The 27,157-nt window shown below is 41.5% G+C and overlaps 1 protein-coding gene across 3 annotated transcripts in view; it reads right to left on the reverse strand.

Moving 5' to 3' along the window:
* Positions 1-2,993: 2,993 nt before the first annotated feature.
* Positions 2,994-27,157, reverse strand: part of PACSIN2 (protein kinase C and casein kinase substrate in neurons 2) — a 49,332-nt gene continuing 25,168 nt past the window's right edge. Inside the window, exons 3-11 of one of the 3 annotated variants that reach the window (XM_081005593.1) lie at positions 23,459-23,615; positions 22,238-22,473; positions 20,979-21,134; positions 19,455-19,630; positions 17,173-17,293; positions 14,170-14,291; positions 8,081-8,194; positions 7,343-7,539; positions 2,994-5,136 (exon numbers count right to left, since the gene is read on the reverse strand). In XM_081005593.1, the coding sequence (XP_080861719.1) occupies positions 5,024-5,136; positions 7,343-7,539; positions 8,081-8,194; positions 14,170-14,291; positions 17,173-17,293; positions 19,455-19,630; positions 20,979-21,134; positions 22,238-22,473; positions 23,459-23,615 (1,392 nt within the window). In that variant the 3' untranslated portion in view covers positions 2,994-5,023. Of the gene's footprint in view, positions 5,137-7,342; positions 7,540-8,080; positions 8,198-14,169; positions 14,292-17,172; positions 17,294-19,454; positions 19,631-20,978; positions 21,135-22,237; positions 22,474-23,458; positions 23,616-27,157 lie in introns of all 3 variants that reach the window. The other 2 variants (XM_081005592.1, XM_081005594.1) reach the window with 2 other exon arrangements.

The raw sequence follows: 27,157 nt of genomic DNA on the forward strand, positions 1-27,157 counted from the left end.
CCTCCACGCGGCGCCGCGCGCAGGCCCGCGTCGCGCCACGCACGCTCCGCGGAGGAGCGTCGCGGGGGACGGCTGATTTGTTGGGCGCGGATTGGGGAGGCCGGGAAGCGGGGCGGGGCTTCCTTCGCGCCAGCCGGTTGGGCGCTTTGGCGTTGCCTAGGCGACCGGGAGGGCGGGGTTCCTTTCCCCTCGAGCCGAGGCCCAGGGCGGCGGGGCGCGGAGAGGGGGGGGGCCGAGGAGGAGGGGGGAAAGGATGTAAAGGAGACACGCGAATAAAGGCGACACGGATATACGTGTGAACGCTCGACAAGTGAACGGGAAAGGACCAATGCCCGTTTCCTTTTCTCACATTTCACTGATGATCCTCAAAGGAGATGCAAAAAGTTTATACCCAATACAAAGTCCCTTTTTTAAATAGTTTCCTGATCCAAGAAAATAAAGGTGCTCTTTTTTGGAGGGTCGGGGAGCGGAGAAATAACTGGTTGAAGGTTTGCCTCAAGGTACAGGCACTAAAACGTTCAAGATTTCAGCCCCCTCCTCAAGTCCTTTGAAATTAAGAGGAAGGGGGTTGCTGGAGGGCTTTTTTGTTATGTTGTTTAAAGGTGAAGGGACCCCTGACCATTAGGTCCAGTCGTGGCCGACTCTGGCGTTGCGGTGCTCATTTCGCTTTATTGGCCGACCCTTCTGGTGAACCAGAGCAGTGCACGGAAACGCCGTTTACCTTCCCACCGGAGCGGTACCTATTTATCTACTTGCACTTTGATGTGCTTTTGAACTGCTAGGTTGGCAGGAGCAGGGACCGAGCAATGGGAGCTCACCCTGTCGTGGGGATTCAAACCGCCGACCTTCTGATCGGCAAGTCCTAGGATCTGTGGTTTAACCCACAGCGCCACCTGCGTCGCTTGTTATGTTGTTTACCTACATGAAAAACAAGCACAGGCTTGGGAGGAAGGGGGAAGAAATCTAACGGGTTTCATATAGGGCTTCGTTTCTCCTTTCCAATTAGAGAAGAAGCAGGATGTGATATGACCTGCAACTAAAAAGAAGCTGGCTGGGCACAGGGCCAAACTCTGTGGAGCCAAAATCTCAGGGGGCCCCTCACAAATTAACTCTTAATGTATTTTTGGATTTTAAAGCTCAATTGTAATTTTCTGTCTAGATCAGTATTATTTTGACCCATAGTTGCAGGGCTCCTGAAAAGCTGCTACCTATTTGGTAATCTGGCACTGACTGGGCAAGGGATGGAGGCCTGTCCCACCAAAAAAAGTCTCTCTACAGTACCTGAAAAATTTAAAAGTCAACTTTGTTTCCCCCCCGCGGTAGACTCTTACTTATCAAATGGGCCATCAATTCATTAAAACTATTGGGCATAAAGAATTGGCTCACTTAAGAAGCACTTGGAAATAGGTTCTTTTTAGAAGCTATCAAATCCACTTTTGGGGTTGGGCCAGCAAAAAATTATTCAGCTCCACAACTTATTATGCTTGTTGTATCTGCTGCTGTTGGAGTCAACCTTTGGAGTCCACATGCTGATGATCAGCGTGTCTGTATCAAAGTGCAATGCGATTGCAACACTAGCTCCACAGGGATTCTAAACAGCAGCTGCTTGAGGTAGCATTGAGATACTTCTGGCATGCTGTGCTATTTCCTGCTGTGTCGTGAGCATCAGCAGGAGTTACAAAACCACTACCCTCCCTCTTGATAGTTAACTGGATAGATAGGATGAGGACACAACATTTCGAGTCCTAAGTGTGGTTTGTAAGTGCACTGTGAATATTAAATAAAAGCCAGAATTGTATGGTTGGAAGGGACCGAGGGTCATCTAGTCCAGCCGCCTGCAATACAGGAATCTCAACATTCATGGTAGATGGCCACCCCACCCCTGCTTAAAAAATCCATGAAAGGAGAGTCCATCACTTTCCGAGGGAGTCTGTTCCACTCTCAAAGAGCTCTTACCGTCAGTTCTTTCAGATGTTTAGTCTGAACCTCTGTTCTTGTAACTTGAAGCCATTGGTTTGGGTTCTACCCTCTGGAGCAGGAGAAAACAATGGGTCGAGCTTTGAAAACCGTTCCTGCAACTATTTGGCATGGGTCAGTTTCAACATGGGAAGAGTTGACCTGAGTTAAGTGGTTAGCGCAGGGATGGTGCCTTCCAGATACCGGGCTCCTATCAGCCCCATCCATCATGGCTAAAGGTTAGGGATGATGGGCGCTGGAGTCCAACATCATCTAGAGAGCATCACTTAAGCTATCCCTGCAGCACACTGCAGCGCCAAGTCTGCATCTCTAAAGCAGTTTTGCTATTGCTTAAAGAGTTCACATGTTTTGAAAAATAAAGTGCTGGGTTAACATATGCATAGAAATGTACTTGCCTGGTTTTGTTTCATTTTGAGAAGAGGCAGAATCCACCTGAAGCACCTGGGAAATAACAAAACTGACAGTCACACTAGTATCTGCTCTGCTGGTTTATATGGTTGTAAAGGAGATCAGCAGGATATTGTGGTCCCACTGTTAAGGCAGGCTCCCTGATTGGTGACTGGGACAGGGCCTTCTCTGTAATAGCGCCTTGACTTATTTTCACCCCTGTCCAAAACCAAACCTTTTAGGGGAACTGATTTGTTGTTGTTCAGCATTCCTTTATTCAGCATTTGTTTTATCTCAATATATTCATGCCTGAACATAAATACATTTTGTTCTACGCTTGCCTAGTGTAAAGGGTCTGCACTTTGCCTATTCTGTATTTTGAGCATTTCTTCCAAAGTATATTTGACTCCTTTTGTAGGCATACTTTGATAGCTGGAGGACAGGACTGTAACTTTCTTCAGTCTCATGTTAGCCAAAATCATGTGTGCATTGCTGGGACAAATAGTACTTCTACTTATCATTATGCATATACCAAACAGTAATTTTTGACTATTTATCTCAAAGTGCAACAAACAGAAAATACAGCGCTTTCAGTAAAGAGAGAGAGAGAGAAGTACTTTCACAGTAAATTTGTGTTCAGCATATTTAAGATTTTATTATTTTTAAAATAGTGTGCTATACAGAAAAATACTCCAGACTTATTTTTCACCACTTGTGGCAAATCTACTGTTCATGAACAATTATGCTGGAATATTATGATGGCAGCGATCCAATACTGAACCTTATACAATTGAACTTCATATGTTAATAAATATATTGATCTCCAAAAGCAAATGTAATACCAGGAGCACTTACAGCATTTTAATTGCCAAAAAGTTATTTCAATTACAGTGTAGTTCCCTAAAATAGCATTTCTACTTATCGGATAAGATTTAGATTTTCTATAAAGCAACTTGTTCCAACATGTTCACAATCCAGCTATTTGATCTCCTACAAATGTATACAATTTCACGCTTTTACAGTTGATTTGCAATTTCAAACAAGTAGATTTTACAGTGTTCTGCTACAATAATCCACAGTGGGGCTACTGCGAGTTTATATTTGGAGCCACGATTCTACCTACAAATATTAATATTAGGATGTAACTACTATGTTCATCTTATTTGAGAATCAAAGTCACATAATACTTAGGCCTCACTCCAGTGTACTGTGGATGCAGGGCCCACAGAAGGATCTCAGGAACGCATAGAGGAAGACTGGTCTTCTCCCGCCCCGCCCCCCCCCCCCCCGAGGCCTTTACAAGGAGTGGGAATCTTGTGCGTACCTTGCAACTCCCCATGCAGCCCTCACTCCTCCACCTCCATCAAGGAAAGTGAGATTGGGGTGGACAGGGACGTATTATGTGTGCATGCAGATCTCTTCCTCCTGAAATCACTCCATATGGAAGAGGGTCAAAACTGGGCTCCTATATCCTTATGGCAATCCCTCCCAGCTACTACATCCACAGTGCACTGGGTTGAGCAGCTGATCTACTTTATGTTTAAATGAGTATGCACTGTCAAAGCACAATTTAAATATGTTATAATTTAAATGGCTTGCTCTAAAGATGCAACGTCCCACTGACATGGATAGCAAACTCACATTTACTAGTGCTGGACTCCACCTTAAATCTAATGCATAGACAATAGGCTGGCTAATTAGGATATGCTCTTTAAACATTTGAATATCAAATTATATATACACATATGCACAACTTAAAGAGCATCTCAATAAAAAAAAGCATTAATCTATTTTACAGTCTTTTGCTTGAAAAAATAATCTTCGTAGACGTTTCCAAATTGCACAAAATCATTAACATCTTGCAAAATGTAAATTTCTCAGCAAGAATATGATGGAAATAGGTTTAAATATTATACTTTTAGAAATCCACTTGGAAGTCGTAATTTGGAAAATTCATGTTTCTGGTGCCAAAATGCATCAATGGCATTCCAGAAACCCAAACTAACATTTGCAGACAGTATGCTACAATGTTATGTAACAGACCCAATTTGGCATTTTACACCATTAAGGCATGCTAATAACATGGAAAAGTTAACAGTACAATGTAAACTGAGGAATAATCAAATTCATAACTTAAGTAGTAGAAGATGAACCAGGCATGAAAAGATGGCAGGCTACATAGTCTTTAAATTAATAAAAATGCATCTTTCAAATATTGCTAAGAACAGATAAAAAATTGCAATTATAAAAACAAGTTGCAATTTATTGCAAATTATTATAGGTCACTTAAAAGAAGTGATTTAAGCAAGAATCAATGCAAGCTACCACCCAGAAAACTGGGACTGAGGCAGCAGCAAATTTCAAAATATACATAAGGCATGATAAAACAGCAAATTGGCAATAAGTTCTAAGAATATCATTTTCTTGCCAACTAAATTTCCACTCTGGCCTGGTTATTTTGTGCTGTGCATAAGCTGCCAACCTTTCCCAGTTTCGGTCTGAATTGTTATCTTGTCCCCTGGGAACACATATTTCAATCCATAATTCATTTGCATTAAAGGAAATATATACAATTTGAACACATTTCAGTTCTCTTCATGGCGGGCCACCAACTGCATACCGACTGACAATTACTACAGCACTTCTATACAATTCTTTGTCACTGGATTGCCTCGACATAGTTTGCGGGATAGAGTCCAACTTGTCCATTGTCCAAGCGGCCTTTGCACCAACCCTGTTCATCTTCATCTTCTATTTTAGTTAGCTCTTCCCCTGTGAGGAGAGAAAGTAATTTCAGAACCCCCAAAATAGCTACTCCCCTGGAGTGTGTCAGGAAAATGGGTCTTCCCATTGCAGTTACAGTACTGCCTCTTCGCCCCAATAAGCATCAGAGCATTAGAAATCCGGGTTTTATTACATTGCTCCTCCCGTCCCTTCAAAAATAGTAATAATCAAAGCATCCATTGAAGCACCATGTTAACTGGATAAAAAACACCAGATATCATCATTTATTATTATTATTTATTGATTTTATAAACTGCCTTATACCTGCTGGTCTCAGGGAATCAGGGATATCAGGCAAATTAGTTGCTACCAGCTCTGAGTGCAGGGCCAGCTAGTCAGACACAGCTGTGTAATGTCAATGTGTGTATAAGACAGTGGTCCGGGGGGGGGGGGTTGATTTTTTTTTTAGGCAAATATTTTTAGGGAAATGTTTCTGGACAGGCCTGGGATAAGAAGGTTGCAGAGCAGGTTTAAATCTCCTAGAAAAAGGAGCTCTCCAAACTGGGTGAATGGGCAGTATAATAGCAAATGTAATTAAAAGTAAACAAGTAGAAAGTGATGCCCATTGGGGCAAAAAATCCTAATATCACATATACACCCATGGGGTACGAAGTGGCAGTGACTGACCAGGATCAGGAAGCGCTATTAAGATTTTGGTCCTGCGTGCCGCAGCTGTAAAAAGGTGAATACCATGGAACGGGATTGAAAACAAAACTGGCAATATCATAATGCCGTTATACAGCAAATGCACTTTGACTACTGGCATTTAATCTGATAAAGGATACTGTAGAAGTGAAAAGGGTTCAGAAATGGGCAACCAAAATGATCCCTTGTGAGGAAAGCTTAAAAAATTTGGGAGCTTTGTGTTAGGGAAAGGACGAGTAATGAAGGACATGATAGGGGTACAGTGGTACCTCGGGTTAAGAACTTAATTCGGTCCGGAGGTCCGTTCTTAACCTGAAACTGTTCTTAACCTGAGACACCACTTTAGCTAATGGGGCCTTCCGCTCCACCGCCCGATTTCTGTTCTCATCCTGAAGCAAAGTTCTTAATCCAGGGTACTCTTTCTGGGTTAGCAGAGTCTGTAACCTGAAGCGTCTGTAACCCGAGGTACCACTGTATATCAGATTACCGTATTTTTCGCCCTATACGACGCACCGGCCCATAGGACGCACCTAGTTTTTTTGGGGGGGGGGGGGGAAATCAAGGGGAAAAAATTTATTTCCCCCCCAGGTTTGCGCAGCCATCCCCAAGCTAGAAGAGGGAGACGGAGAGCTCCGTCTCCCTCTTCTGCCTTCAGGGACAGCCTCTCTAGCCTCCGTGGGGCAGCGGCTTGCCCCGCTATCCCCCGAGCTTGTGGGGCTGGCGATGGGGAGAAGCAAGCTTGCTTCTCGCCCCCCCCCCGCCAGCCTCCAGATCAGGTCCGGGAATAGCAGGGTGGCGGCACTGCGGCTCCCCGCTGTCCCCCGAGCTTGTGGGCTGCAGGCTGCTGCCCGCAAGCCTTGCGAGCCCGCGGGACCTCCCGCTGGGCTTGCAAGGCTTGCAGATAGCTTCCTGAAGCCTGGAGAGTGAGAGGGGTCGGTGCGCACCCCGGCGTCAGCGAAAGCCTGTATTCGCCCCATAGGACTCACACACATTTCCCCTTCATTTTTGGAAGGGAAAAAGTGCGTCCTATAGGGCGAAAAATATGGTATGTATGGGGTGGAGAAAGTTTTCTTTCTCTTTCTTATACTACTAGAACTTGCGGTCATTCCATGAAGCAGAAGGGTGGGAGATTCAAAATGGACTATTTCTTCACACCACAAAAACTAGGGAATTTGGTTCCACAAATTGTAGTGTTGTCCACAAACTTGGATGGGTTTAAGTTGGCGATCAGCCCAATTCATGAGGGTAAAGGATACCAAGGCTAACATTTTCCCTTCCCTGTCAGAGGCAATATCCCAAGTGGTGAGGGAGGCTGCCTGCCGGCGCTCCTTAGGCATCTGATTGGCCACTGTGAGAACAGAATGCTGGACTGGATGGGTCCTTGGTCTGATCCTGCAGCCAGGCTCTTATGGTCTTAGAGATGCTTGTGGCTGGCATTGACACTTATGTACCTTTGCCATTTGCTCTTCTGTTTCAGGCAGCAAAATGTTTTGGGCCAATCCTGCCTTGCATCTTTTTAGGGCAGGGAAAAAAAGTAAAGGGTATTTACCAGTCTTGAAACTTAGTTCGTCAAGCTCTTGACCTTCATAGTCATACAATGCCCGTACTCTAACTTCCATCGTAGGGGATGTATCCTCATCAAATGGATTTGTTTCTGCTGGAGCATCATTGGATGAAAAAGGATTGTTGGTCTCCTCATCGGACCAGTCCGCAGAGTAACTTTGGTTTTTCTCCGAGCTGCTAACACTAAACACACGGAAAAATTATGTTAGCTTCCCTGATACAAGTAGCTTGGCAGGAGGTGGGATATCAATTCTAGATATCCCACCCCCTGCCAGGCTACTTCTGGGCACCTGCTTAGCAATGCTGTGCTTTGCCCCTTTTCACATCACAGTGCCCTTAGAGACAATAAGAGTGAACATAGAGGTTATGGACCACCAAGAGAAACATCAAGGCCAACATGTTCATTTGAGGAAAAAACATGAAACGGTGAGAAAGGGGAGGGGGGAACACCTAGTGAGCACAGCCAGTAGCAAAGATCCAGCAGTAGTTTCAAAGCACATGACCGCAGTTAATATTTGTGGAACCAGTGAAGGAAAACCAACCAGAAAACAAAACAGTGACAGAGCATTGGGAGGTTAGTCGGTCAGGTTTGCAACAAAATAACCGTTCAACAAGGACTTCATGCATTGTGCAACATAAGGCTTTTGTAGAAACCCGGAGTTGGAAACCCTGGATAGGAAAAGTGTAAGTATAAAAAACAGTTTGAAAACCGTCTTTCACCAACTTTTTGATTTTATTGTCCTCCTTTTCACTGACAGTACTTCCAGTATCCTCTTCATCTTCAAAGGGATTGTAACTTGACTGAACTGACTGCACTGTGTCACCCGGAACACTAACACTGCTATTTGGGAGAGAAAAATCATGAAGGTGACCCTGCCATTTCACGGAGTCAATATACATGCAATTAAGAACAGAGCCATGCACATCCTTCTCTTTGGATGGCTTACCTTCCCAACACTTACTTAAAACGGAAACACGTCTCCCCTTCTGCCAAAGCCATTTCCATTTTATTTCGCTACAGAGACACTTCAGATTCAGTGTCACAAGTGTCTGACCTGCCACTATAGAAGCCGGCCTAGGATCCCAGTTTCAAGCTGGTTTCTGAGCATATAATGCTTAGCAATAAGAATGGATACATTGATTCTGATTCACATCAAATCGTAGTTAGTGCTAGCCAGGGAAATATGGAGTGCACAACGTGGGCAGTGCGCTCCAAATCAGTCTTGATAGCAAGGACTCTAAAAAGTACAGCAATTAATACCATTTTACAGGTTACAATGCATGTTTACATTCTGAAGTCACTTACCAATCAGACAAGCCCATCTTGTGGAAAATGAGAAAAAATTAACATTAAAACCAAAAGATGAACAAATAAAACAAACTATCAAAGCGTTACGAGCACAATTTTCTATGTTGGTGAATCAGGAAGTAGAATGGAAAATAAAACTTATGGATGCCCTGACTTCCCGTTGGCTGCAGGGGCCATTTCAGACGCGGATTTAGCCTCTTGGGGAAAATCCAAGCTTAGCAGAAGATTGGAGCTTCACAAGGGCACTGTGAGCTCCGGTAAAAAACCCAAAAGGGAGTTTTGGGTGCTGCGGACCCAGCGGCACCCCTGGCGTATCTCCCCAAAGGCAGACGGACCCGTAAAAAGGTTTGGAAACCCGAGGGGATGGAGGCGCGGGTGCAAGGGGATCTACTTGCTACTTCTGCTGAGTGAAGCCTCTAGTTCCGATGGCAAAGGCAGCTGATTTCCCGACATTAAAAGATAATCCGAAGGCAAGTGGAGAAAATTTGGACTTATTTGGCAAAAGAAGGAATTCGGAGAGCTTTGAGACGCAAACAGGGAGTCCGTCTCACTGCTGACGAGAAAATGGTGCAGTAAGTTTTCTACTACAAAATTGAAAGTATATCAGTTCTTTAGCTACAAACAGAGACAAGTGGCTATAATAGCTAACCCCCGTCAGCCCTTTGGGGAAGGGGGAAAATAGCTATATAAAGACACTCAGAAGCATTGGACGTGCAATATTTGTTGCTTGATCCTGACGCACTGGGAGATGCGGCTTTAAATCTGAGGGAACTGAGATCTGCTGGTGTACTCCGATATCATTACTGATGATTAGGTCATTGAAGAGACCGAAGAGGGGAGTTCTTTAATAATTTTGGATCCTGAGGACTATTTTTTTATTGGTGGTTGTGACTTTAAGAACTGGATTAGGCTGAATTGGCAGCTGAAGAGAACAGATAGGAGGAATTCAAAACAGGAAGAGCCCAGAATAGACATTACAGAGATACTGGCAGATATTAAAGATACTGAAAAAATCTTGGATAGTAAATTTGATAAAATGGATGGGAAAATTGATAAATCAGTGGCAGAATTAAAAGGCCAACTGGGAGAGGTAAGGATAAAGACCCAAGCCCTGGAGGAGATGGTGAAGAAAACAGTGGTCCCTCTTGTTGTTCTGGCTTCTGAGATTCAGAATATTTTTTTCTTGTTTTCCTCCTCCAAAAACTAGGTGCGTCTTATGGTCTGGTGCGTCTTATAGAGCGAAAAATACGGTAATTTGTATACAGGAAACACATGTGGCAAAAAAAATGAAATAATTCTTAAAAATAAAAGACTAGGGAAGGAATATATTTCAGCAGATGACAGTAAAAAAAGAGGGGTGGCCTTATATATAAAGGAAAAATATGAATCTCGTCAGATTTTTAAGGATGATAATGGAAGGATAATAGCAGTGGAAATGGTAGCACAACGGGAAAATTTAATTATGGCGGGAATCTATGCACCGAATGACAAAAAAAGTGAACTTTTACAAAGAACTAGAGGAGAAGCTGTTTGATTTTATGGACCAAAATATAATAATAATGGGAGACTTTAATGGGGTAGTTTCCCCAGGGATGGATAGAACGGAAAGGGAAAAGGTAACGAATCAAGGGAAACTGCCCAAAACATTTTTCACTTTGGTGGAAAATAATGATTTAATAGACACATGGAGATTAAAACACCCACTTGAGAAACAATTTAGTTACTTCTCAGAACCAAATTAAAGTGCTGGTCGGATTGATTATATATGGACTTCCAGAGATTTGGCAACGAGAATAATAAAATCTGAAATTCTTCCGAAAACTATGTCAGATTACAATGAAACAACACTGGAGTTGAAAGTTAAGGAGGAGACTTCATTTAGGTGGAGATTTAACGAGGGGCTGCGAGATAACCAGATAATATTTGAAAAAGCACAAAAGACACTGAAAGATTATTCTGAGTTTAATTTAAATAAAGGAGTGGACATTAATGTGGTATGGGATGCCTCAAAGGCTGTAATAAGAGGATTTTGGATACAGCAGAACACAATTCAAAAGAGAATGAGAGAGAAGAAAAAAGAAGAGTTGTTAAAACAGATAATATGTAATGAAAAGAAATTAGCAACTAATCGAAAAGATAGCCAAGCTAAACAAAACATAAAAATGTTGCAGACACAATTCTCAATATTGATAAATCAAGAGATCGAATGGAAAGTTAAATTTTTAAACCAGAGAAGCTTTGAGTTCGCAAATAAACCAGGAAAATTGTTAGCCTGGCAACTAAAGAAGAGACAAAAGCAGAATACGATAAGAAAACTAATAGTGGAAGGGAAAACAATAGAAAATCCAGGAGAAATAAGGAAGAATTTTCAAAGATTCTATAAACAATTATATAAAAAAGAAAAAGATGAGGAAAAAATAGAAGAATTTCTGGAAAAGAACAGGTTGCGGAAAATTCCCAATGACAAAAAGAACCAACTCAATTTCATTATTACTGTGGATGAAATAAAAGTAGCAATAAAACAAGCAATAATAGGAAAGGCACCAGGACCCGATGGCTTGACAGCCAAATACTATAAGAAATGCATGGAACAACTGTCAGTTCCATTAATGGAGGTAATGAATAACATTTTAATGGGGAACAAAATTCCAGAGACTTGGAAAGAAGTCCATATTACGCTAATTCCCAAACAAGACACGGACTTAAGGCAGGTGAAAAATTATAAGCCAATCTCACTCCTAAATAATGATTACAAATTATTCGTCAGTATATTGGCAAATAGACTTAAAGATGTATTGGGAGAGGAGATTGGAAAGAACCAAACTGGATTTCTATCTGGTAGACAGATGAAGGACAATGTTAGAAATATAATTGATATAACGAAATATCTGGACTCCAGGAGAGACAAACAAGACGCCCTAATGTTTCTGGACGCTGAAAAAGCATTTGATAATGTGTCTTGGCATTTTATGAAAAGAAATTTAGAATTTATGGATATCAGTGAAAAAATTTTAAATGGTATTCAGGCTATTTATTCGGAACAATATGCTAAATTGATAATTAATAATAACCTTACAGACAAAATTGAGAAAACAAAGGGAACCAGACAGGGGTGCCCGCTATCGCCATTGTTATTTATAACAATACTAGAGGTCCTGCTGAAGAAAATAGAAGCAACAAAAGAAATAAAAGGGATTGGTATAGCCTCAAAAGAATTTAAGTATAAGGCCTTTGCTGATGACATTGTTTTGACTTTAGAACAACCTATGTCCAGTGCAATAGAAGCTTTGAAAAAGATTGAAGAGTATGGGCAATTAGCAGGCTTTAAGCTCAACAAAAATAAGACAAAAATATTAACTAAAAATTTGAACAGTAAAGAAATAGGAGAACTACAACAAAAGACAGGTATGTCGATAGAAAAAAAGTTAAAATACCTAGGAGTCTGGCTCACATCTAAGAGCATAAACCTCTTTAAAGACAACTATGAAAAGGTGTGGAATGAAGTGAAGAGAGATCTGGAGATATAGACTAGAATGAAATTATCAACGATGGGAAGAATCTCAGCTATCAAAATGAACGTGTTACCGAGACTGTTGTTTTTATTTCAGACAATTCCGGTTATCAGTGGAACAAAACAATTTAACGTATGGCAAAGAAGATTGTCCAAATTTATCTGGCAGGGAAAAAAGCCAAGAATTAAGTATAAAATATTGACAGGTGCAAAAGAAAGAGGCGGTTTTTCCCTGCCAGATCTAAAAATTTACTACGAGGCGGCATGTTTTTGTTGCTTGAGGGAATGGATAACCTTAGATAATTCAGATATATTGGATTTGGAGGGATTTGACAACAGATTCGGGTGGCACGCCTACCTGTGGTATGATAAGGTCAGAATGCACAGAGGGTTTTTGAATCATACTATTAGAAAATCAGCGTATGAGGTATGGAGCAGACATAAAACATTATTGGAACGGAAAACTCTGAGGTGGCACTCTGGGCCCTTTTACCTTGCCCTTTCCCCATTTCACATCCCTCACCACCAGCTCAGCTCTAGGCCTCCTTGAGAGCTTTTGCTTGGCCGGAATGTGCCCTTGAAATGTGCTAAACCCTCTGGGTGGAGAGTTTTGTCTACAGAAACCTGATGTGTAACTGCAACATAGCCTAGAGTGCCACATGCCCACCCCCACCCCATGAAGACTGCTAATGAAGAAACACAACCCTTGAGCTAAAAAAAAAAAAAAAAAAAAGATTCACTACTCCTTATCTATTACCTCAGCTGGTCAAACTTTAACTACAATCCCAGAACAACAAATCCCAGTAACAGATGCTACCTTTCAAAGCTGTACTAAAAGTTCTTTAAAGCTTGTGTTATTCCGCAGCTATACCTAGTTCTAAGCAATTTCACAAGTGAATGACCAACGCCAAATTTCTCATAGCAAGTCTTCTGTATAGGCACTAGGGAGACTATAGAAGTGGTGGGGAGCTTGTTTCAACACCAGTGTTCAGTTTCTTCATGGACTACCTTCCAGGACCCACAGGCAATGCACCTTTGTACAGTAGGTTACATACCAGCCATAACAGAGTAAAGGTTTCCACATTCACCTTGTCCATCCAAGGCAAGCAAGAGGCATTAATGGCCTTCAATGGCACATGTCAGGCAGGCCAGAACATCCAAGTTGGGCACAAAGCACAGCTAGTACGGGATGTGGCCTGGGGGGCATCCTGAGGGCCAGAGGGGCCCCAGGCCTGAGGTTCTCTATCCCTGGATTAGAGCTTTGTAAACTATATGCATTGAGATACTAGGATCTCCAATTAAACAGACCTGTAGTTAGGAAGCATAGAAGGAGGACCCAGTTTTTGAGCGTGGGAATGTATTTTGTCAGGGCATACAACTTCCTGCTAGATACTGCTCTGACTCAATATAAAACTTACCTCCATCTGTTTTCAACAAGGCCAAATGTTGAATCGATTTGTTGCAAGTCTGTTCTTTTCCACAGATTACTACTTATTTGCCTTATTCTGGAATCTAATCAAAAATTTTAAGACTCCGCTGTTTAGTTTGGTTGACAAACTGACTGCCAAAACAAGTCCTATTTATTTACTTAGATTTTAAATGAATGTATGCTTACTTCTCTACAGTTCTGATGGGACATTAATTCCAACCCAACTTTAGCAAGAGACTGAGAGTAGGGTTCTGGCTCTCCTACCCACGTTTCAAACAAATCAGAAAAAGCATGTTTTCCAGAATGTGGTGACTTCCCATATTCAATCTACTGCAACAGCTCCCAGTTCAGTCAGTCATTCACTTCTTCACATAGTAAAGGAGCAGGAGAGGGGCCCAGGAATAAACATGTCAGCTCAAGCCTACTCCCAATCGCTCCTTATGGGGAAATAGGTCTGAATAAAGCCTAATTTTCCAAAACTACATATTTCCAGTATAATCCAAAGTACGACCATTTGATACTTAGCAATTAGTGCTAAAAGATAATGGGCTCATGATCATGTACCTGCTGTTTTTGTTGTGCTGTGGAACTGGTTCTGTCTGGCTAATACCCGTCAGAGTTACCCCATCTGCAGCTTTCTTCTTCTCTCTTCTACTAAGAGTGCGATTCAGATCAGCTGACCAGTCCTAGAAAATGTAAGTGAGAAAAGGCGTTTTACATCAGCTTGTTTCCAGAGACCAACCCCCCATTCTTGGGTCCAAGGGGTAATGCCCTTTGTGTGTCTTAACCCTGATTCTAGTCTTAAGTCATTCATACCTGTATTATAGCTAATAATAACTGAGGGGGTTATTGCTTTTGCTTGTTATTATGGTATGTATTTTTGAGTTTTTATATTGTAAACCACCCTGTGATCTTTGGGTGAAGGGTGGTATAAAAAGAACAACAAAAAGCACCCTCTCAACCTTAGCCTGGAGATATTCATTGTCAGGGAACATAAACTGGCAAAATCTAGCAAACAAGGACAAAATGCCTTTGCCCCATGTTCCCGCTGACACAAGCATTGCAATGTCCCACTCCATACTGTGGCTTGGGAATCCCTGGAATTGCTAAAACTTAATATTCAGTTCAGTCAAGACAACACTGTATTGCTGCCCAATTGGCTATGGAGAGTAAAGTTTAAGAGTCCTTACAAGTAGCACTGTAGCATAATAAACCACCTTAAGGAAATCCTTCTGTTAAGGTTCACCTGGAAACGGTCATTTCAGGACTACTTCACTCTTTGGAGAGCCCTTGTTTCCTAAACTATAACTGACGTTAAATGCCTGAAATCAGATGAATCCAGGGCTGCCTTGCGAGGAGGCACTCTGCTCAATCAGCTTTTCAAATTCCCAGCCCATTTTTGTACCTCTGAATTTTAAGCAATTTCAGAGGGTTTGGCTGGGATAAATATAGTCTGACTTGACTTCCAGCTTTGGGTGGATTTTCTGCATCCCTACACTCAGTAAAGTCTCACTGTGGTCAAGGAAAGTCTTCCCTTTCAACCTCTTGGATCTTATCCTGACACTAGCAATTCTCTGTTTCAGATAGAGCAGAAGGAAGCGAAGATCTAACCCAGTTTTCTGATCATCAGTGTGTCTGTGCAGCACTTTGCAATGGTAAACCCCGCTCAAAAGGGCTTGCAGCTTTCCAGCTTCTACCGCTGCGCGTCCCTCTTTCCTCACACTAAATGCCAGAGCTCCACTATGCAGCCTTCTCTGAATCAATGCTGCCTTATTTTTCATCCCTCTCCACACCTCCCCACTCTGGGACACTTTTTCTGGTGCCTTGGCAGAAAGGCAGTATATAATTAACTATGAGCTAACCTAGCTTTTTGTTTTACTTTCTCAACAAAAACTCTAGCTTCTGGAAAAGCTTTGATCTCACAGCTGTTGCTTCCTCCAAACTACCTTAATTCAAATTATTTATTAAATCCTTGGATGAAATTAAAATTCCTTAACTGAAAATTGTTTCTAAGTAGCAAGGAAAATTACGTACACAGGAAGTAACCATTTACAAAAAAGCTGAAAATTGTACAAATAGCTCGTCTCATTTGACATGTTTTCATGACCATTTAGGCAGTCTGAGTTATAGAATTAGCTGTAAGTAAATGTGGAAAAAAAACTTACTTCCTCCTTGTTGCATGAAAAATAAACAAACAATATTTGTTAGGACAGCATTTTATTTTAAGCATTTTAAAGCCTGACATTCATTTAAAAAAAGAAGAAGCTTCCAGCTTAGAGTTTAAAGCAAAAAATTTAAATGCAAACAAATTAGAACAGTAGAACCGATGGGAAAACAAGCTATAACATCACATCTATAACATGTAATTTCCATTTTGGATAGTGCTTCACAATTGCATACCCAACACAGAATACATACAGAACATATATTAGTATAATTTATAGCACAGTTCTCAGAGTGTTTACTCAGAAGTAGGCCTGATTGTATTCAGTGGAGTTTACTCTGGGTAAGTGTGCAAAAGACTGAAGCCCTAAGTTTAAATGCATTTTCCAGCTTTATTCCATCAGGAAGAAGAATACTAGAAATACTGAAGAGTATTTTATCAATCCAGCTGATTTTAAATAATGTTTTAAACATTGGTTTACTTTTGTAATCCGCCCTGGGGCCTTAGGGCAAAGGTGGGTAATAAATTGTAATAGTTTCAAAATGCAATTTCTAAAATGCAATTGTGGTCGAATCCAGGCAAGATAAATCCATAGTTCTCCTGCCAGAAATGTAAATATCTGCAACTACATAACCTTCCTACAACATAACCTTTTTAAAAAATTAGCATAAAGCAATGTTAAATTGCCATTTGCATATTATCTAGCTCACAATGAAAAAACATTACCAAGGCAGCAATAATTTGCTAATATTATCCTGATAGCACATGGCAGCACTTTGATTTCTTATATGCTTTTTTCACATAGGGTCTTTGGTAAAAAGATCTGGTTTAGCTTACACTGAATGCTGTAATGCATTTGTATTGGAAGCCATTTAAAAAGGACATAGATTTCACACCTCTTTAAAACAAAACAGCAACATGAGGATAATATTTAACTTATTTCATTCCTAGTGTATTCTTCCAAACAAGAACATGAGCCAAACATGATCAAGATTCCGAAGGAGAATCTCTCAACTGGCTAAGTCACAACCTGAACCATAAAACTGCTGGTTAATTCTAGATACAGAAACGTTACAACGGGGGTTGCCTTCTGCCCACCAGTCCCTCCTATGGTACCTGGCAAATGTCCAGTAATCATTATGTCAAAATTGCTATTCTTACTCAGTTCCTCTTTACACTCTCGTACACTGAACATGCCTCCATCAACATACCCACATCTCCCTGGATGACAGCCACCCTCCTCCCATCCATTCCAAAGAGAGGAGAGTCACCAAGAGCTTCCCTCTGTGAGTGTGTGGCAGCCGGGGCAGATGGAGGTGCCTTTTCCCCCATTGAGGGGGGCATGGCAGCACCATTTTGTGGTCCCACCAGGAAAAGGCTGCAACAGAAGATCAAGTCCTTACCTCAAACTGGGGCCAGTTCATGGACATGCCTGGACCATGATTAGCTCTAAACCACCTCAGATCTTCAACGGTGTCTGCTGCTTTGATGTTCTGCTCCAATTCACGATAGATATTTTTATAGCTGTTAAGTAATACACGCTGATTTAGAAGTTGCAATAAGCAAATCAGAAAGGTTTCAGCTACACAATGTTTTGCCTAGGTATTATTACATAACGTCTGCTTGAAGTTCGGTACAATACAGACATGTAGTAGATAGAAAAAGGAGTAATATCTTTTTAATCAGATCTATAAACAGCTGGTGAATATTTTCATACCACTGTTTTAACAAAAATATTAACCTTTTATGTGCAGTTAAACATATTCATCATCAGCTAAAAGAGAGAGAGCTTTGTTGCTTCAAACCACATTAGTCAATCTGGATGGAAAACACAAACCAGATCAACTGTAAAAATAGTGCAACTTTATTGTGAGAGTATTTCCCAAGGGCAAGGTGAATTCTGTTTTTAGATCTGCACATCTACTAGGCATTTCACTGTAGCACCAACAGACTTACTATTTGGTATTACTACTTAAATACGAACTAGCAGAGAGAAACATTTCACAAATGTTTAACACACAGGCTGTTTTTTTTACTAACAAGGGGATTGGGTCAGTGCTTGCACTACTGCACTGCACACTTCAGTGATAAAACTGAGACTAGCAACATACCTGCATCCATTTTAGCCTGACAACTGAGAGGGAGAAAAAAAACTAAAAATAAGAAGTTTACTTTATAGTTTAATCAAGTAATAATAAGCAAAAAAAAAATCTGGTCATGTGTTTTAGCTGTTAAACGTATTTTCTAGAGACGTATAAGCAGCTGATCAGTAATATTTGGAAAAAACGCTTTGAAGCTGGGTGTGAGCAAGGGCATCTTTCAGTGACCAATTGTATTTATAAGTATTTAAGAGTTTAATTTCTTTAACTACCTGTCTTTGGAGATAGGGTAGGTTGTATATAACACTATCATACAATTGGTTTTTCCTTCCTGGAAAGATTAGTGCTATGCCTAAGTGTGTTAGAAGCTATATGGAATTATTCTGTTTAGTACTTCACCACTAAAAATCTTGAAGACAGAAAGAGGCTGACGGCAGGAGGAGTTGGATGTTTTTCTAGAGAAAATACCCTCTACCCCAGGCATAGGCAAACTCGGCCCTCCAGATGTTTTGGGACTACAGTTCCCATCATCCCTGACCACTGGTCCTGTTAGCTAGGGATGATGGGAATTGTAGTCCCAAAACATCTGGAGGGCCAAGGTTGAGATAGTTTGCCTATGCCTACTCTACCCTCCTATTATCATAAACTCACTCAAGTTGATCTTTACAACCATCTAACTGATTACTCTATTAAAAGCCTTTAGAACATTGCCCTGCTTAATTTTTAAAATTATTTTAATTACTTTAGTAAAGGTACTTTAATAAAATACTCTGTCTACCTATATCTCCCACACAGGGAATTCACCTTTGGGTTGTATTTGTTTAAAACCGATCTTAATATTCTATAAATAAACTACTGTAACTCATTCTTGGACCTTGTGGTGAAGGGTGGGGTAATAAACAAACAAACAAACAATCCTTTGGGGAATGTTATGAGGATAAAATTAGGGGTAGACCATTATCATAATGTTATAAAGCATATGCATTTAATACTATTTATCATTATTGTATTTATTTCTGTTTTATTATTTATTTATTCCTTAATAAGCCTGTTAGTATTGTTAACACTCTAAACTAAAATAAATCACATTAATTAATATTTACCATTCTGTTCCCAGCTTGTCAACATCATGTTTTCTTATTGTTACTTTCTACTTAATAAACAAGCAAGCAGTTTCAAAAAGTGCTAACAAAACTGAGGGCGGAAGACCCCTTTTTGGAAGCCCCTTCTCTTTCGCAAAGGAGGGTTGCACCCATGACGGTGCATGCTTCCTAAGAAGACTTTTTTTCCCTTACTGAATCTTCAAATTTATGCAGATTTAACCAAATCAACTAAGATCTCTTTAAGTAAAACACTAAGAGAAAAATCACTGGTAGCTTTTAAAATGAAGCCAGTCACAATCACTAGCTTGTGAAAATCATGTCCTCCTATAATCCTCCTCAGAAGTCAGTAAATTCAAAAGAAAAATGTTTAAATATAGGTTATGTCACCCCAATTCTATATTCTTTAAATAGTGAGCTATGCTAGCATAATTTACTGTTAGAAGACAACTTTGGTATGCAATGGCTTTCATCTTACACATTTACCCTGGAACAGTAGACAAGTCAAGATGTTTCTGAACTTCCAACAACACTTCTCGGAAGAAACGGATACGTCTTTCCTCAAACTGCTGACACTGCTCAAAAACCTGCTCCATATTTTCCATATATTGAGGTGTTGCGTTGTCCAGGTCTTTCAGAGCCTTTTCATACTTTTCTCTCGTCTTAAAGACAAACAAACAAACAAATCCAAATCAGATCAGCTAATTGGGGAACTAGGTCTGACCAGCTGGCTATGGCACAGGCAAGACTAACCTTGCTGCACTGGGTTGCTCACAGGTGACCCGGAAGAGCTAAGCTAAGGTTAGGTCTACAGGTGGATGTCACTAAGATATCCTGGCTCAAGTCTGGCAACCTGTCTCCCATTAGCACAGTTCTAATTGGGTGTTAAGGTCCGTATAGTAAAAGCTATGGTTTTCCCAGTAGTGATGTATGGAAGTGAGAGCTAGACCATAAAGAAGGCTGATCGTCGAAGAATTGAGGCTTTTGAATTATGGTGCTGGAGAAGACTCTTGAGAGTCCCATGGACGGCAAGAAGATCAAACCTATCCATTCTGAAGGAAATCAGCCCTGAGTGCTCACTGGAAGGACAGATCCTGAAGCTGAGACTCCAATACTTTGGCCACCTCATGAGAAGAGAAGACCTCCTGGAAAAGACCCTGATGTTGGGAAAGATGGAGGGCACAAGGAGAAGGGGACAACAGAGGACGAGATGGTTGGATAGTGTCTTCGAAGCTACAAACATGAGTCTGACCAAACTGCGGGAGGCAGTGGAAGACAGAAGTGCCTGGCGTGCTCTGGTCCATGGGGTCACAAAGAGTCGGACACGACTAAACAACTAAACAACAACAATTGGGTGTTGACTGCCTCACTTCAGTCTCTGGCTGTGTAATAAAGCATAGTTTATCATCATGTACTATTATTAATAAAAATTTGAATATCTATAGTCCTTCATCCTGTATCATCATTCTCTTTCCACCATGTGAACTTTGTGTTTCTATGTCTTTCTTGCTGCTCTTTTCTTTGCAGAGTGTTTAAGTAAGCCATGTTTAACATGTGGTCTTTTTCTATGCTAATGGAAGTGGGTAACTTTGGAAGCAACTTAGAAGGGGGAATTTGAAAGGTCTAACAGACTATCTCTTTCCATGCTTTCCTTTGCTGCATGTTCTGTGATTTCAAATCTCTGCTGGGGCTCTCTCACCAAAGAATTGTTGGAGCACTCTCAGAGGTGCAATACGTAGTTCATTCACACACACAAAATGCCACTGGCATATCTAGAATGCAACAGGAAGAGAAGAACACTTCATACAACTGAACAGCAAAGTGAGAGTGAAAGTGTGCACATGTACGCTCCAAATACCCTAATTTGAATAGAATAAGGATACTAATAATATGAGACAGAAGGTGACAATTTTTTACGCTTGTGCTGGGATCACTTATATTTACTAATCTATTTTTCCACCTGGAAGAAATGCTTGTAAAGTCCCGTGTTCAGAGTAACACACAGTTTACCTTAAGCACATCCTGTTTACTTTTATCAACTTTGTCCTGCAGTTTCTTCAGTTGTTCTGGATTCAGGGCTGGGTCAGCTTTGCTATTAGTCTCTCTGGATACGGCCAGCTTTTCTTCCTTGCAGGCTACATGATATGCTTTCTTAGCAGCTTCGACCTAAGTGACATGTTTTAACAATAATTTCATCTTTGTACAGCATCACTATAAGCACCCACCATAGATTAGAAAGTTTGAGAGAGGGGAAATATTGTTGTAGGACTTAAGGAGGTATCAAAATATCTTTAGATAACCTGATCATTATATTGCTGAAAAGTACAGTGACTGCGTACTTTTGTGTACAGTGAGCCAAACTGAGGCGCCAATAAATACCCTTTCACACCTTACACACGTGAAGAGGTCCTTGTGTAGTTAACACAGCCCTGTTGCTGGTCCTGTCCCCATCATGAGATAGCTACTGGCCCTGCCCCTGGACACCCAAAAGGCAGTATATATGTTTGCAGGGGGAAAGCATGTATGAGCAGCTACCCTGCAAGCATTCCCGCAGCACAGAAACAATGGAGAATTGTTGGCTCATACAAGACGGAAATGAGACTTCCAATCTACAGATACAACAAAACGTGTAGTCAGGGACTTAAGCACCTGTTTGGCTCTCTGTGGCTTTAAGACCAGAGGGAAATGAGCATTGGCCACAATTTTCCTAGAGAGTGAGAAAAATAGCAGTGGAGCCAACTGCTGCAACATTACTCCATTACTGACTTTTGCTCTCACCAGGAGGAAAGAAGAGATTCTTGAGGAAGGCACAGGGCCCTGCTGCATTCTCCAATCAAGAAACAGCACACTATGGGCAGGAGAAAAGAGGAAAGAAGCGGGAGAACTGGATGCAAGGATGTCCTTCTGCAACATTCAGTTCTTCCTAAAAAGAGATCAACAGTCCAGCCTACTGTGCCTCTCTGCTTCAAGGACCAGAAAGCAAGGACCTGTTGACCATGATCAACAGTGGAGTTGGCTCTCTCAGAAGGTGGCAGACTCTCCGTCACTGGAGGTTTTTAAGCACAGGTTGAATGGTCATCTGTCCTGGATGCTTTAGCTGAGATTCCTGCATTGCAGGGGGTTGGACTAGATGACCCTTGGGTCCCTTCCAACACTTTAATTCTATGGTTCTATGTGAAAGCACCCAATGCAGCATGGATACAAGAGCATGGAGAGGTGGAATAGTGGACAAAGTTGCAAGGAACACCCAGTACATAACAATCACTTACCTCTTTTAGCTTTTTGGCCCATGGTTTCTGAGCTTTCCTAAATCCATCTTCAGCTTCTTTGGTTTCCTTAAATCCACCCATTATTTGCTTGTGAAATGCCTCCTTCTGCCAGTTCTTTATCTTTTCGAAGTCTTCATTCATTAGGGCACTTTTTACTTCTATGTGTAGTTCACTCACCTTTTCGGCCTCAGACATAAACGCATGCCAAGCCTTTTCAACGGTACCATACTGGGGCCCTGATCACAAAGATGGGAAAAAAGCAGCAAATGAAGTCATTTTTCTCACACTGTCCTGAGTTTTTAAGGGGGGACTATAGCAGGCTTCCTCAACCTCGGCCCTCCAAATGCTTTGAGACTACAATTCCCACCATCCCTGACCACTGGTCCTGCTAGCTAGGGATTATGGGAGATGTAGGCCAAAAACATCTGGAGGGCCGAGGCTGAGGAAGCCTGGACTATAGTGACTACATTCACTTCACAATAAAGCAGTTAATGGTTTGCTGTGAACATACAGAGGCCTGACAACACCTAGTGTGTCTACTGTGGTTCCCCAGAATAAGCCAGGGGGTCCTTAACACACCATCTGAGACCATGCAAAGAGGCTGAAAGGCAGGAGGATGGTCAATGCCCTCTAGATCACCCACCAAGATTTCAGTAACGCAGGCTAGGTCAGTTCTTTCAATCAGGATCAAACCCTATATGACAAATCCTATAACACCAACCTGGCATTAAGCAGCAACACCATAAGACTGGTCAGATAAACTTAAAATTCTTTAATTATCGATCCCTGAATCAGGGAGCCCTTTGGTCCAAGGATAGGTATATATTTTTAGGTACCCATTATGACTGAACCTGCATTCACTCTATTTTTTTCTCTTAAACCTTCTTAGAAATCAACTCCAGGACCTATATTTGTGTTTTTCATAACTTGTTGGGTTCTATTATTTCACCTTTTTTAAATAGAGGGCTAATTTAATTAAGGATCGCTAGACTCAAGTAAATTACCAAATCACTTGTGTTAAAAAAAAATTGGGTAGATTTTGAAATCTGGGCAAACAGCTACTCACTAACATTTTGGGAAAAGGATGGTATCCAGGGTTACTGCACTTTTTTCAGAGCTTCCTACTAACCCGCTAAGATCTCCTAAGTAATTAAGTGGACTTGCACACTGCCATCGATACAGAAAACATAAACACGCAAAATAGACAAAAGTTCCCTTTACCCTTTTCTACAAGTTGTCTCCACCTTTTCGCCCATTCAGTGAGCTGCTGTGCATAGCCCTTTTCTATCCTTGCACGCTCATGAATGCAGTTCATCAGATCACTGCAAAGTCTATGACCATCATCAATGCGTTTCACTGTCCGCTTATAGTTTCCAACCTAAAAAGAGAGACAGAAACATTTATATAAACACATCTACGGCAACAAATCCAACCTCTTATTTAAAATGGACGCCAATTGTTTTTCTGTTCCTAGAAACGTGACAACCATTCTTAGGTTAATTACAAAAATGAAACTTGTACTGAAAATCAGTTTGTAATGCCAATCACAAGCAATCAAATACTATTAAATGACCATGATTCTGAATGCAGTGAAATATTCCCTAAATACATTCAGGTATGTACCAAGGAGTCAAGATTTGAGAGAATTCCAATTTTTAGCTATAAGCAATCTTGCTGCACTTGATGTGTTAAAAAGGTAGGCATTTTCTTTTCTAAGAAATCCAACTTAAAGTACCATAATCACCTTTCCTAATACTATTTTATTTGTGTTTTCTATTGAGGACCAAATCCAATTCCCTTACACACCTAGAGCTCATCATACTTACCAGAGTTCTGTTATTTTGTAAAATAATAATAATCATCATCATCATCATCTAACAGTTACATTCAGATGAACAACTGAGCTAGCTAGGAATGTTGAAGTGTTGCTGGCCTTATTTGTAACCAGCAGCATATTTTTCATATAAGACAAAGCCTAGAGCACAGTCTGTAAGAAAGATCTTAAAAATCAAGGCTGTTCCATAGAGCCAACACTGCCTTTTTTATAATAATAATAATAATAATAATAATAATAATAATAATAATTTATTATTTATACCCTGCCCATCTGGCTGAGTTTTCCCAGACACTCTGGGCAGCTCCCAATCAAGTGTTAAAAACAATACAGCATTAACTATTAAAAACTTCCCTAAACAGGGCTGCTTTCAGATGTCTTTTAAAGATAAGATAGCTGCTTATTTACCAGCTCCACCGGGTACGCAGGCTGAGACCCTACCTGCCCGCAGACTGTCTCGCCAGAGTGGTGCATGCTCTGGTTATCTCTCGCTTGGACTACTGCAATGTGCTCTACGTGGGGCTACCTTTGAAGGTGACCCGGAAACTACAACTAATCCAGAATGCGGCAGCTAGACTGGTGACTGGAGGCGGCCGCCGAGACCACATAACACAGGTCTTGAAGACCTACACTGGGTCCCAGTACATTTCCGAGCACAATTCAAAGTGTTGGTGCTGACCTTTAAAGCCCTAAACGGCCTAGGCCCAGTATAACTGAAGGATATACCCTGACACTGAGGTCCAGCTCCGAGAGCCTTCTGGTGGTTCCCTCCCTGCGAGAAGCCAAGTTACAGGGAACCAGGCAGAGGGCCTTCTCGGTAGTGGCACCTGCCCTGTAGAACGCCCACCAGATGTCAAAGAGAACAATAAGTACCAGACTTTTAGAATACATTTGAAGACAGCCCTGTTTAGGGAAGCTTTTAATGTTTGGACTACTGTATTTTAATATTTTGTTGGAAGCCGCCCAGAGTGGCTGGGGAAACCCAGCCAGATGGGCAGCATATAAATAATAATTTATTATTATTATTATTATTATTATTATTATTATTATTATTACCCTGTCCTGAATAAGGGTTTGTCCACTGTCCTTTCCTCATGCAAGAGAACAGGCATCATGTCCAAGGGTGTATGGGGTGGGCAGCAGAATTGTGAGGACTGATCTGGGAATGAAAGCACTGCTTGTTTCTAACTGCCAGTCACCTAGGAGCCAAATAGGACTACTCTGGGGAGGCCTATTGCGGCTTCCTGAGAGCCTCCAGACTGCTGCACCACTTCCCCAGAGTCCACCTAGTCAACCAGTTCATTGCAGCTAGCAGAGGACAAGACTCTGGGGTTATCACAGCTTCATTCTGCGAGATTTGAAAGTCACGGCAACAACCCCCTTAGGCTCTCTCACCCCATCCAGTTCCTTCCCCACCCACCCGCCATGTAGACCTGCCTCTAAAGCCACAGAAAAGGGTAAGAGCTGCCCTTAGGCACGCTGCTATGGTTCGTCTTAGTGTGTCGTCCAAACCCGGGCTTGTGGCTTAACATAGCACAGCAGCAAAATGATTGTAGGAGCAAAGCTGCCACAATCTCCTGCTCAGGAGCCTGCACATTTGCTAGTTTGCACTAAGACGTGGTTTGACATGGTGTTCCTGGCAAAGAAATTCATACAAATGTTTTTTCAGTTGGCAACCCTCAAAGGGGCAGGAAAGTGAAGCTTAGACTCTCACTGCTACTAAAAGGTATTCTGAGCCCTTGTAGTTTCTGCATTGGCAGAATCACAGGAGACTCCCTACAGGAGTGAAATTTGAAGTCCTCTTAGCATACAAATACATCTGCCAAATATTCTCACTTACAAATGAAGCTGTTGTCTTGCCAAACTCAAGACGGACACCATGTCCTTGTTGCGCATTCCCTTCTGGCAATACACTTGCAAGTATTTCCACTTAATACGGAGTACATCATAAGTGACGTTTGCAACTGGCACAGCTTATACGGAACAGTATCACCTGATGCTTTCAGAAGGGGAAACCCTTTAGACCTTTTGGTCCATTGTAAACAATCTGCTTTTAGCACTATCCTCAGGCACACAACAGTCAAATCCCTAATGATATTTACTCGGTATCTACTAAATCTTATATTGTATTGCTAAGATTCACTGGTGATCTGTGACATCTTTATGTAAGCCACACTTAAGTTCAAAGTGCAATGGGAGCTGCCTATAAACCGTGAAGGTGGTTCCTGGATTGAACTTCCACAAACTGCAGGCAGGTTTCATGGGAACTTCACAGGAAATTAACTTGTATGGCCTTGGAGAGTGTGGAAGAGGGGAGGCAGAAGGTAATTAAATACTGTAGCCAAACTACAGTACTTTTCTGTGTGTAACACGCCCTGTATATAAGACGCCCCCTATTTTGGGGGAGTAAATTTAAAGCAGGGATGTCCAACAGGTCGACCACGATCGACAGGCCGACCCGCGGTTGTTAGAAGTCAGTCGCGGGCTCATTTTCGTCTGCAGGTGCAAAAGGAGCATTCGGCTCCACCCCCTCCCTCTTTCCTTTATCTGCGCACGATTTCAAGAGGAGTAGATCACTGCCAGTTTTTCATTCTCTGAGTAGATCACAGTCCCTGATTTAAAGAAAATGGGGGAAGACGGCACAGAGTTGTCAAGCTTTTTTTGGGGTGGGGGGGAGGATTGACAAGAGTTGTTTTTTGGGGGGGAGTGCCCAGTTGCTGAAAATCTCTCACTCAACTGAGACGCTAACAATCGCAAGCGACGGCAGCCAATCCAAAGGAGCCATTTACGCATTCGCAAACAACTGCAAATAACTCACCCAACTGACAAAGCAGCCCTTGCAGCAGACACCATTCACCCACCCAATTGCAAGATCCTGTTCATGGCTGCAGCCAATCGCCCGTCCCCCCTCTGCACTGCCCATGTATAAGACCACCCCCCATGTTTAACTTTAATTTTGAGTAAAAAACGCTCATTTTATACACGGAAAAGTACTGTAAATGCAAGTCAGAGATAAAAATGCAATCATGAGCACACTTCAGTAACTTTCAAAAAGTTTTTATATTTTTGTAAATGGCTTTTAGGTA

This window comes from Podarcis pityusensis, assembly GCF_964106645.2.
Source record: "Podarcis pityusensis genome assembly, chromosome: 5".
Taxonomy (NCBI): Eukaryota; Metazoa; Chordata; class Lepidosauria; order Squamata; family Lacertidae; genus Podarcis; species Podarcis pityusensis.